The following is a 13,522-nucleotide window of genomic DNA, read 5'->3' as shown; positions in this document are numbered from 1 at the left end:
ATTTAAGAAACAAAACAGATGAACATAGGGGAAAGGAAGGAAAAATAAATAAGATGAAAATTGAGAGGGAGGCAAACCATAGAGACTGTGAACTCTAGGAAGCAAACTCAGGGTTAGCTGGAGGGGAGAAGGGTTGGAGGGGAAGGGATAGTTGGGTGATGGGCATTAAGAAAAGCACGTGATGTAATGACCACTGGGTGTTATATGTAACTGATGAATCACTAAATTCTACCTCTGAAACTAATAAAAAGATAAATATAAAAAATGCTAGTTAGTTAACATATAATGTAATATTGGTTTCAGGAGGAGAATTCAGTGATTCATCACTTACATGTAACACCCAGGGCTCATCACAAGTGCCCATCACCCAATTATCCCCTTCCCCCAACCCACCTCCATTCCAGCAACCCTTAGTTGTTCTCTATCTATAAGAGTTTCTTATGGTTTGCCTCCCTCTTTTTTCCCCTTTGCCTATGCTCATCTGTTTTGTTTCTTAAATTCCACATATGAGTGAAATCATGGTATTTGTCTTTCTCAGACTTATTTCACTTAGCATAATACACTCTAGTTCCACCTGTGTCATTGCAAATGGCAGGATTTCATTCTTTTTGATGGCTGAGTAATATTCCTCTCTCTCTGTGTGTGTGTGTGTGTGTGTACACACTCCACATCTTCTTTATCCATTCAGTTAATGGACTTTTGGGTTATTTTCTCTTAAAAACATGCATACACACATTTCACTAACTATAGTAATTTTAAAACAAACCTCTAATAGTTTTTCAGATTCCCTCAATTTTTCTTCTTTTTGCCGCTGCTCTTGCATAACAGTCAAATTGGTTCCAACCAAGTCATTGACCCTCATGGTGAGGCGCTCTATTTCCAACTCATTGGCACAGATAGTATCATTGGCCCGCTCCAGCTTACTGCTCAGGTGTTGAATTTCCGACTGGCTGGACAGCTCCACAGACTCTAATTTCTGTTTCCGATTGACAAGCTGAGCCTAGAAACACAGATTACCAACAGACAGAAGTGAAATAATAAAAGAAGAAATGATGAATAAGGAAGACTAAAATAAAGTGAGTTTTACTGCCAAAAAATGTAAAGCATTAGCTTATTTATAATAACCTACTCATGACCCAAAAAACCCATTCATGATAAAAACTGGGACTAGAAGGGAACTTTCTCAACTTGCTAAAGATGATATAAGAAAAAAAACAAAACTGTACAGCTAACATCATACTTAATAATGAGAAACTCAAAGCTTTCCCACTAAGATCAGGTACAAGTCAAGGATACACTTCTCACTACTCCTTTTTAATATCAACTGGATGACCTTGCTAACGCAATAAGGCAAGAAAAGGAAATAAAAGGTATACAGATTGGAAAGGAAGACACAAAGCTGCCTTTGCTCAAGGATAACATGATAGTCCATGTAGAAAATCTGAATCAACAACAACAAATAACTCTCCTAGAAGAATCCTCAAAAATTAAAAATAGAACCCTACCATCTAGCAATCCCACTATTGGGTATTTACCCAACAAATAAAAAACACTAATTCAAAGAGACATATGCACCCCTATGTTTATAGCAGCATTATTTACAATAGCCATGCTATGGAAGCAGTCCAAGTGTCCATCAACTGATGAATGGATAAAGAAGAGGTAGTATATATACACAATGGAATATTACCTATGAAAAGGAATGAAATCATGTCATTTACAATGACAAGGATGGAACTAAAGAGTGTAATGCTAAGAGAAGTAAGTCAGAGAAAGATTAATACCATATGATTTCACTCATGAGTAGAATTTAAGAAACACAATAAAGAAGCAAAGGGAAAAAGAGAAAGAAACAGACTCTTAATGACAGAGAACAAACTGATAGTTACCAGAGGAGAGGTGGGTAGGGAGATGGGTTAAATAGGTGATGGGGATTAAGGAGTATACATATTGTGATGAGCACTGGCTGATATATGGAATTGCTGAATCACTATGTTGTACACCTGAAACTAGTATTACACTGTATATTAACTAACTGGAATTAAAATAAAAACTTAAAAAGAAAAAAAAAACCCTCCTAGAATTAATAAGAAATTATAGCAAAGTTGCAGGATATAAGGTTAATATACAAAACTCAATCACTTTTCTATATACCAATAATGAACATGTGGAATTTAAATTTAAAACATGGTATCATCTATATTAACATCTAAGTATGAATATAACTAAATAAGTACAAGATCTATTTATTTATTTATTTATTTTTTAAAAAAGTATGCATCTGTTATGCTTTTTTTTTTTTTTTTTAAGATTTTATTTATTTATCTGTCAGAGAGAGAGCGGAGCGAGAGCAAGCACAGGCAGACAGAGTGGAAAACAGAGTCAGAGGGAGAAGCAGGCTCCCTGCGGAGCAAGGAGCCCGATGTGGGACTCGATCCCAGGACGCTGGGATCATGACCTGAGCCGAAGGCAGCTGCTTAACCAACTGAGCCACCCAGGCGTCCCAGTACAAGATCTATTTAAAGGAAACTATAAAACTGATGAATTAGATCAAAGAACTAAGAAAATGAGGAGAAATTCCATGTTCATGGATAGGAGAACTCAACACTGTCAAGATGTCAGTTCCTCCCACTGTGATCTATGGATTCAACACAATCCCCATCAAAATCCCAGCAAATTATTTTATGGATATTGGCCAACTGATTGTAAAGTTTACACGGAAAGGCAAAAGACTCAGATTAGCCAACACAATATTGAAGAAGAAGAAAGAGTTGGAAGAGGAGTGCCTGGGTGACTCAGTGGGTTAAGCCTCTGCCTTCGGCTCCGGTCATGATCCCAGAGTCCTGGAATTGAGCCCCACATCAGGCTCTCTGTTCAGCAGGGAGCTTGCTTCCCCCACCCCTCTCTGCCTGCCTCTCTGCCTACTTGGGATCGATCTCTCTCTCTCTGTCAAATAAATAAATAAAATCTTAAAAAAAAAAAAAAAAGAAGTTGGAAGACTGATGCTACCTGACTTCATGATTTACTATAAAGCAATGATTATTAAGACATCAAAATACCGGTAAAAGAAAAGAGAAACGGTTTAATAGAACAGAATAGTGAGCCCAGCAATGGACCCCTATAAACAGAGTCAACTGATCTTTGACAAAGGAGCAAAGGCAATACAATGGAACAAAGACAGTCTCTTCAACAAATGGTCCTGTAACAACTGGACAACCTTAAGCAAAAAAATAAATCTAGACAGAGTCCTTCTAACCTTCATAAAAATTAACTCAAAATGGATCATAGACCTAAATGTAAAATGCAAAACTATAAACTTCTAGGAGATAGCATAGAAGAAAACCTAGATAACTTTGGGTATAGGAATGCTTTTTTAGATAAGACACAAAAGACACGAGCCCTGAAATAAATAACTGAACTTGATTAAAATTAAAAACTTCCACTCCCTGAAAGACAGTATCAAGAACAGCAAGACAAGCCAGGGGCTGGGAGAAAATATTTGCAAAAGACATACCTGATAAAGGACCATTATACAAAATATATCAAAATTAAAACCCAAGAATAAGGAAACAAACAACTCCATTAAAAAATGGGCCAAAGACCTGAAAAGACATCTCACCAAAAAAGATATACAGATGGCAAACAGACATATGAAAAGATGATCTACATCATATGTCACCAGGGAAACGCAAATTAATACAATAATTATACATCTATCGGAATGACCAAAATCTGGAACAGTGATGATACCAAATGCTGGTGAGGATGTGGAGCAGCAAGAACTCTCATACATGGCTGGTATGAATACAAAATGTTGTAGGCGTTTTGGAAGACAATGTGGTGTTCTCTTACAAAATTTAATATATTCTTACCATATGATCCAGCAATTGTGTTCTTTGCCATTTACCCTAAGGAGTTGAAAATATGTTCTCACAAAAACCTGCACATGTATGTTCACAGCAGTTTTATTCATAATTGCCCAAACTTGGAAGCAACCAAGACGTCCTTCGGTATGAGTGGATAAATAAATTGTGGTACATCCAAACAATGGAATATCATTCAGTGCTAAAAACATGAGCTATCAAGACATGAAAAGACACGGAGGAACTTTAAATGCACATTAATAAGGGAAAGAAGCCCATCTGTAAAGACTATATAGTGTATGATTCCAACTACATGACATTCTAGAAGAGGCAAAACTAGAGAGACAATAAAAATATCAGTGATTATGGGGATGCAGGGCAGGAGAAAGATGAACAGGGAAAGCACAGAGGAATTTTATGGCCGTGAAAATACTCGGTATGCTATTACAATGATGGGTATTGTCATTACACATTTGTACAAACTCATACAGAGCAAAAAATACCAAGAGGAAGCCCTAAAGTAAACTATCATGTGTCAGTGTAGGGTCATCCCTAGTAACAAAGGTAGCATTCTGGTGAGTGATGTTGAGAATGGAGGAGGCCATGCATGTATGGGAGCACACAGGAAATCTCTGTACCTCCCTCTCCATGTTGTTACAAACAGAAAACTGCTCTCAAATAATGAAATCTTAAGAAATCATATAATAACTACCTTGAGAAGCGGTAAGAAAGAACTGAGAAGGGAAAGGGATTCCTCAGGAGAAGAGATGCTGCCCACCTACTACAGGAACAGCTGCATTATTCTCCCACTAGTGCAGAAGTCTAACTGCATCTGAGTCATCACATAAGAAAACTGGATTCCTCTCCTCTTTATATCACAGGAAATACAGGAACTATAATGTATTATTTTATTTCTTATGGAAGCTCATAAATTGGGGTTTTTTTCTTAAACACTAAACTTCTTAACTTTCCAGGTCAAATTTACCTTTCCCAGAACATGTTACATGTAGTTAATTATTCTGTATTTTCAGATACATTACAAACATGCATATTCAGACGATTCAAAATGACCACAAAATGTTTAAATCTGGGGTAGAGGGAACTGAGGAATTTTGTTCCTTGAGAAAAAAGGTGCATGGAGGAGAGGAAAGATGGGTTCTATCATCAATATTTAGACAATTCCTGAGCTAAAAGACTTAACCAAATACGGTGTATCTCAAATTAGTTTCTTTAAAAAAAAATAAAATTAAAAAAATTAGTTTCTTTCAATGATTTATCTACTGAGGTACATTGATTAAAACTGATTAGTGACTATCTCACAGACCTATAGTATAAAGTTCCAGCAGACTTCTATAATTCCTAGGTTGTGTATCCCAGCTATCCTAGTTTTTAGTTTCCAACTTTCTAGCGTTCACAAGTTTTAATCCTGCATCCAGATAGGTACTTCATCTAAATACTGAAGACAGACATGAACTGTCTGTGTAAGTAAAACTGTCTTATCGTAAATATTTTTAAAAGGTAAAGGTATCCAGTTTTATTTTTTAGCAATTTAAATGGAAATGTCTCTAGGAAATCAATCTGCCATGGATTAAAGATTTTACTGTATACTGTACAGGACCCAAATCTTATACTATGATCACATAAAGTAGATGCTCAATAGTGCCCATAAGGCAGAGGAATACTGGAAGGAGAAAGGTGAAGAAACAGACAAATCGTGTTTGTAGAAATTACAGATCAAGATTCCGGTGTAAAGAACCAAAAACTTCTTACCAGATTCCTATAACAGTCTGAAAAAAAGAAATCAAATAGGTTTAGGTCCACAAGAATAACTGCCGAGCATGCAACTGTGTCCAAACTTTTAAAATGCAATATATACATTTTCTGCCTCAAGGGAAACTCTTATAAAGAACCCTGTACAGAAAAAATAACTAAAGAGACTGGGTGAGGGTGCGGAGGAGAGACTGGAGTCCCAACTTGCTGAACCTTCCCGACCCCATCTTAAACTGCACAGCCGCCCTGGGCCTTGGCAGAACAAAGCTAGAAAGCCTCTGCCCAAATGGACACTTGAGATGAAAGACAACACGTAATTACAAAACACTAGCATTATGTGTTTAACACCGCAGTAGCAGACGCCTGGGTGGCTCAGTCGGTTAGGCATCTGCCTTCAGCTCAAGTCATGGTCCTAGGATTCTGGGTTTGAGCCCCACTGGGAAATCTGCTTTCCTCTCTTCCTCTGCACCTAACTCTGCTCTTGCTATCTCTCTCTTTCTCTCTCAAATAAACAAAATCTTTACTTCTTTCTTTTTTACTTTTTAAATGTGACTTCTAGAATGTTTTAAGTTACATATTACTCTCATTTTATTTCTATTACACAGAACCACACTAGAATATGTCCAAAATACCTCTTCTAAGACTAACAGAAACAACCATATAAACTACTTACAAAGTAACAATTATTTCTCTTAAATATCTGGCATTAGAGGAATCTTAAGGCTAATATATTTTTGAGCTTTTCTGGCAATAACCACTGCCAATAATTTTTTGAACTCAAAACCAGAACAACTTCTTATTTTTTCTTGGGTTTTAAAAAATGTATTTTTTAAAAGTTAACACATGCATAAGAGGAAACTGAAAAACACAAGAAGCAAAGAACAAAGTCATCCATAATCACAAGCAGTTTACAGTTTGACTTCTGGGTCCCATGTGTGTATCTACGCAAGTAAGTATTTTAATGTAATTAAGATCATACAGTTATGTATCATGCTTTTTTACACAGTGAATATTTATCATTTAAAAATCCTCAAACTATGAGAATTTGGATAACAAAGAATATACTACACCAACTCCATCTGAAAGAAAAAAATGTAATCCTCCCTTTCTTGGACAAAAAAATTTCATAAAAGACAAAAATGGCAACAGGCCTCTAGATAAAGATATTGCCAAAGTTACAATTATAATACTGCATTCCTTTAATGTTCAATTAAAACTGAGACATAAAGTAACAGAGTACACAACGTATAATGCTTCTAAAAGAATTCATTATCCAATTTATACTATTCAAATATTAGCAGGGAGGTATGCTTCCATTGAAACGCTTCAAGTATTCCTATAGTACAGCCAAAGAGATGCACACACAGTAACAGTTATCATTAAAATGTAAATATGAACCCATCCCCATACATCTCTCCCTCTATACTTTCTTCCACCCCTCTGCAGAACTTCCTCTTATTAATCTAAAATGTTGCATTCTAACTACTCTGTTGGAATGGGTGGAATTACCTCAACAATACAACTCACAGAAGAGGTATTAAAAGTAAAGAAATGAGGAGTCAAGATGGCGGAGAAGTAGCAGGCTGAGACTGCTTCAGCTAGCCGGAGATCAGCTAGATAGCCTATCTAAAGATTGCAAACACCTGAAAATCCATCGGCAGATCGAAGAGAAGAAGAACAGCAATTCTGGAAACAGAAAAACAACCACTTTCTGAAAGGTGTTTTCCTTTTTTTTTTTTTTTTTTAATTCTTTTCTTTTCTTTTTTTTTCTTTTTTCTTTTTTTTTTCTTTCTTCCTTTTTGAACCTCTTTTTATCCCCTTTCTCTCCCCTCACGATTTTGGATCTCTTCTAATTTGGTTAAAGCATTTTTTCCTGGGGTTGTTGCCACCCTTTTAGTATTTTACTTGCCCCTTCATATACTCTTATCTGGACAAAATGACAAGACGGAAAAATTCAACACAAAAAAAAGAACAAGAGGCAGTACCAAAGGCTAGGGACCTAATCAATACAGACATTGGTAATATGTCAGATCTAGAGTTCAGAATGACAATTCTCAAGGTTCTAGCCGGGCTCGAAAAAGGCATGGAAGATATTAGAGAAACCCTCTCGAGAGATATAAAAGCCCTTTCTGGAGAAATAAAAGAACTAAAATCTAACCAAGTTGAAATAAAAAAAGCTATTAATGAAGTGCAATCAAAAATGGAGGCTCTCACTGCTAGGATAAATGAGGCAGAAGAAAGAATTAGTGATATAGAAGACCAAATGACAGAGAATAAAGAAGCTGAGCAAAAGAGGGACAAACAGCTACTGGACCACGAGGGGAGAATTTGAGAGATAAGTGACACCATAAGACGAAACAACATTAGAATAATTGGGATTCCAGAAGAAGAAGAAAGAGAGAGGGGAGCAGAAGGTATACTGGAGAGAATTATTGGGGAGAATTTCCCCAATATGGCAAAGGGAACGAGCATCAAAATTCAGGAGGTTCAGAGAACGCCCCTCAAAATCAATAGGAATAGGCCCACACCCCGTCACCTAATAGTAAAATTTACAAGTCTCAGTGACAAAGAGAAAATCCTGAAAGCAGCCCGGGAAAAGAAGTCTGTAACATACAATGGTAAAAATATTAGATTGGCAGCTGACTTATCCACAGAGACCTGGCAGGCCAGAAAGAGCTGGCAAGATATTTTCAGAGCACTAAACGAGAAAAACATGCAGCCAAGAATACTATATCCAGCTAGGCTATCATTGAAAATAGGAGAGATTAAAAGCTTCCAGGACAAACAAAAACTGAAAGAATTTGCAAATACCAAACCAGCTCTACAGGAAATATTGAAAGGGGTCCTCTAAGCAAAGAGAGAGCCTACAAGTGGTAGATCAGAAAGGAACAGAGACCATATACAGTAACAGTCAACTTACAGGCAATACAATGGCACTAAATTCATATCTCTCAATAGTTACCCTGAATGTTAATGGGCTAAATGCCCCTGTCAAAAGACACAGGGTATCAGAATGGATAAAAAAACAAAACCCATCTATATGTTGCCTCCAAGAAACTCATTTTAAGCCCGAAGACACCTCCAGATTTAAAGTGAGGGGGTGGAAAAGAATTTACCATGCTAATGGACATCAGAAGAAAGCAGGAGTGGCAATCCTTATAGCAGATCAATTAGATTTTAAGCCAAAGACTATAATAAGAGATGAGGAAGGACACTATATCATACTCAAAGGGTCTGTCCAACAAGAAGATCTAACAATTTTAAATATCTATGCCCCCAACGTGGGAGCAGCCAACTATATAAACCAATTAATAACAAAATCAAAGAAACACATCAACAATAATACAATAATAGTAGGGGACTTTAACACTCCCCTCACTAAAATGGACAGATCATCCAAGCAAAAGATCAGCAAGGAAATAAAGGCCTTAAATGACACACTGGACCAGATGGACATCACAGATATATTCAGAATATTTCATCCCAAAGCAACAGAATACACATTCTTCTCTAGTGCACATGGAACATTCTCCAGAATAGATCACATCCTCGGTCCTAAATCAGGACTCAACCGGTATCAAAAGATTGGGATCATTCCCTGCATATTTTCAGACCACAATGCTCTAAAGCTAGAACTCAACCACAAAAGGAAGTTTGGAAAGAACCCAAATACATGGAGACTAAACAGCATCCTTCTAAAGAATGAATGGGTCAACCGGGAAATTAAAGAAGAATTGAAAAAAATCATGGAAACAAATGATAATGAAAATACAACGGTTCAAAATCTGTGGGACACAACAAAGGCAGTCCTGAGAGGAAAATATATAGCGGTACAAGCCTTTCTCAAGAAACAAGAAAGGTCTCAGGTACACAACCTAACCCTACACCTAAAGGAGCTGGAGAAAGAACAAGAAAGAAACCCTAAGCCCAGCAGGAGAAGAGAAATCATAAAGATCAGAGCAGAAATCAATGAAATAGAAACCAAAAAAACAATAGAACAAATCAACGAAACTAGGAGCTGGTTCTTTGAAAGAATTAATAAAATTGATAAACCCCTGGCCCAACTTATCAAAAAGAAAAGAGAAAGGACCCAAATAAATAAAATCATGAATGAAAGAGGAGAGATCACAACTAACACCAAAGAAATACAAACTATTATAAGAACATACTATGAGCAACTCTACGCCAATAAATTTGACAATCTGGAAGAAATGGATGCATTCCTAGAAACATATAAACTACCACAACTGAACCAGGAAGAAATAGAAAGCCTGAACAGACCCATAACCAGTAAGGAGATTGAAACAGTCATTAAAAATCTCCAAACAAACAAAAGCCCAGGGCCAGACGGCTTCCCGGGGGAATTCTACCAAACATTTAAAGAAGAACTAATTCCTATTCTCCTGAAACTGTTCCAAAAAATAGAAATGGAAGGAAAACTTCCAAACTCATTTTATGAGGCCAGCATCACCTTGATCCTAAAACCAGACAAGGATCCCACCAAAAAGGAGAGCTATAGACCGATATCCTTGATGAACACAGATGCGAAAATACTCAACAAAATACTAGCCAATAGGATTCAACAGTACATTAAAAAGATTATTCACCACGACCAAGTGGGATTTATTCCAGGGCTGCAAGGTTGGTTCAACATCCGCAAATCAGTCAATGTGATACAACACATCAATAAAAGAAAGAACAAGAACCATATGATACTCTCAATAGATGCTGAAAAAGCATTTGACAAAGTACAGCATCCCTTCCTGATCAAAACTCTTCAAAGTGTAGGGATAGAGGGCACATACCTCAATATCATCAAAGCCATCTATGAAAAACCCACCACAAATATCATTCTCAATGGAGAAAAACTGAAAGCTTTTCCGCTAAGGTCAGGAACACGGCAGGGATGTCCATTATCACCACTGCTATTCAACATAGTACTAGAGGTCCTAGCCTCAGCAATCAGACAACAAAAGGAAATTCAAGGCATCCAAATCGGCAAAGAAGAAGTCAAATTATCACTCTTCGCAGATGATATGATACTATATGTGGAAAACCCAAAAGACTCCACTCCAAAACTGCTAGAACTTATACAGGAATTCAGTAAAGTGTCAGGATATAAAATCAATGCACAGAAATCAGTTGCATTTCTCTACACCAACAGCAAGACAGAAGAAAGAGAAATTAAGGAGTCAATCCCATTTACAATTGCACCCAAAACCATAAGATACCTAGGAATAAACCTAACCAAAGAGACACAGAATCTATACTCAGAAAACTATAAAGTACTCATGAAAGAAATTGAGGAAGACACAAAGAAATGGAAAAATGTTCCATGCTCCTGGATTGGAAGAATAAATATTGTGAAAATGTCTATGCTACCTAAAGCAATCTACACATTTAATGCAATTCCTATCAAAGTACCATCCATCTTTTTCAAAGAAATGGAACAAATAATGCTAAAATTTATATGGAACCAGAAAAGACCTCGAATAGCCAAAGGGATATTGAAAAAGAAAGCCAACGTTGGTGGCATCACAATTCCGGACTTCAAGCTCTATTACAAAGCTGTCGTCATCAAGACAGCATGGTACTGGCACAAAAACAGACACCTAGATCAATGGAACAGAATAGAGAGCCCAGAAATAGACCCTCAACTCTATGGTCAACTAATCTTCGACAAAGCAGGAAAGAATGTCCAATGGCAAAAAGACAGCCTCTTCAATAAATGGTGCTAGGAAAATTGGACAGCCACATGCAGAAAAATGAAATTGGACCATTTCCTTACACCACACACAAAAATAGACTCAAAATGGATGAAGGACCTCAATGTGCGAAAGGAATCCATCAAAATCCTTGAGGAGAACACAGGCAGCAACCTCTTTGACCTCAACCGCAGCAACATCTTCCTAGGAACAACGCAAAAGGCAAGGGAAGCAAGGGCAAAAATGAACTATTGGGATTTCATCAAGATCAAAAGCTTTTGCACAGCAAAGGAAACAGTTAACAAAATCAAAAGACAACTGACAGAATGGGAGAAGATATTTGCAAATGACATATCAGATAAAGGACTAGTGTCCAGAATCTATAAAGAACTTAGTAAACTCAACACCCAAAGAACAAATAATCCAATCAAGAAATGGGCAGAGGACATGAACAGACATTTCTGCAAAGAAGACATCCAGATGGCCAACAGACACATGAAAAAGTGCTCCATATCACTCGGCATCAGGGAAATACAAATCAAAACCACAATGAGATATCACCTCACACCAGTCAGAATGGCTAAAATAAACAAGTCAGGAAATGACAGATGCTGGCGAGGATGCGGAGAAAGGGGAACCCTCCTACACTGTTGGTGGGAATGCAAGCTGGTGCAGCCACTCTGGAAAACAGCATGGAGGTTCCTCAAAATGTTGAAAATAGAACTGCCCTATGACCCAGCAATTGCACTATTGGGTATTTACCCTAAGGATACAAACGTAGTGATCCGAAGGGGCACATGCACCCGAATGTTTATAGCAGCAATGTCCACAACAGCCAAACTATGGAAAGAACCTAGATGTCCATCAACAGATGAATGGATCAAGAAGATGTGGTATATATACACAATGGAATACTATGCAGCCATCAAAAGAAATGAAATCTTGCCATTTGCGACAACATGGATGGAACTAGAGCGTATCATGCTTAGCGAAATAAGTCAAGCAGAAAAAGACAACTATCATATGATCTCCCTGATATGAGGAAGTGGTGATGCAACATGGGGGCTTAAGTGGGTAGGAGAAGAATAAATGAAACAAGATGGGATTGGGAGGGAGACAAACCATAAGTGACTTTTAATCTCACAAAACAAACTGAGGGTTGCTGGGGGGAGGGTGTTTGGGAGAAGGGGGTGGGATTATGGACATTGGGGAGGGCATGTGCTTTGGTGAGTGCTGTGAAGTGTGTAAACCTGGTGATTCACAGACCTGTACCCCTGGGGATAGAGTATTATGCCTCCATCAGAAAGGATGAATACCCAACTTTTGTAGCAACATGGACGGGACTGGAAGAGATTATGCTGAGTGAAATAAGTCAAGCAGAGAGAGTCAATTATCATATGGTTTCACTTATTTGTGGAGCATAACAAATAGCATGGAGGACATGGGGACTTAGAGTGGAGAAGGGAGTTGGGGGAAATTGGAAGGGGAGGTGAACCATGAGAGACTATGGACTCTGAAAAACAATCTGAGGGTTTTGAAGGGACGGGGGGTGGGAGGTTGGGGTACCAGGTGGTGGGTATTATAGAGGGCACGGATTGCATGGAGCACGGGGTGTTGTGCAAAAATAATGAATACTGTTATGCTGGAAATTAAAAAAAAAAATAAAAATAAAAATAAAAAATTAAAATTAAAAAATAAATAAATAAATAAAAGTAAAGAAATATTTAAAGAGGCAATTTATGTCAAGGAGATGGGAATAAAATCCAAGGTGGGCAATGGAAGTGTGAGAGTAGGGGAAGGGGGGGGTGGCTGCAACTGAGGTCAAATCCTTCTCTGGCTTTACTGTAATCCTGATGCTTCAATGGAATGGCTTTCCCAGATAGTGAGATTCCTGAGAACAATGTGATATGAAAAAACAAGGGCTTTTTATTTTCCAAAGGATCCCAGAATGAAGCTATGACTGTGGCAGGAACCATCTTTATCAATCTCCCCATCAGTGTCGACTCCAAACATGTCAGTGCAGGCTACAGCCTTGCAGCATTTCCAACAGGGAGCAGCTTGAGGAGCCCATTAAGAGACTGGCTCCCAGTAATACCCTCTTATCACTGTTGTGTCTATGTCACTATAAACTTTCAACAGTAGGTCTGACCCAATTCAATTAACTCTGATATTTCTACCAAGACA

The 13,522-nt window shown here is 37.7% G+C and overlaps 1 protein-coding gene across 11 annotated transcripts in view; it reads right to left on the bottom strand.

Moving 5' to 3' along the window:
* The window catches only part of CEP63 (centrosomal protein 63), a 61,428-nt gene that overhangs the window by 15,815 nt on the left and 32,091 nt on the right, over positions 1-13,522 (bottom strand). For 10 of the 11 annotated variants that reach the window (XM_032333611.1, XM_032333594.1, XM_032333619.1 and 7 more), the window contains one exon: positions 767-1,000. The exons of the other annotated variant lie outside the window; for it this stretch is intronic. In XM_032333611.1, the coding sequence (XP_032189502.1) occupies positions 767-1,000 (234 nt within the window). The remainder of the gene's footprint in view (positions 1-766; positions 1,001-13,522) is intronic. 11 annotated transcript variants of the gene reach the window in all.

This window comes from Mustela erminea, chromosome 1, assembly GCF_009829155.1.
Source record: "Mustela erminea isolate mMusErm1 chromosome 1, mMusErm1.Pri, whole genome shotgun sequence".
NCBI lineage: Eukaryota > Metazoa > Chordata > Mammalia > Carnivora > Mustelidae > Mustela > Mustela erminea.
The sequence above is the reverse complement of the archived record's forward strand: the minus strand, read 5'-3'. Positions and strand labels throughout refer to the sequence as shown.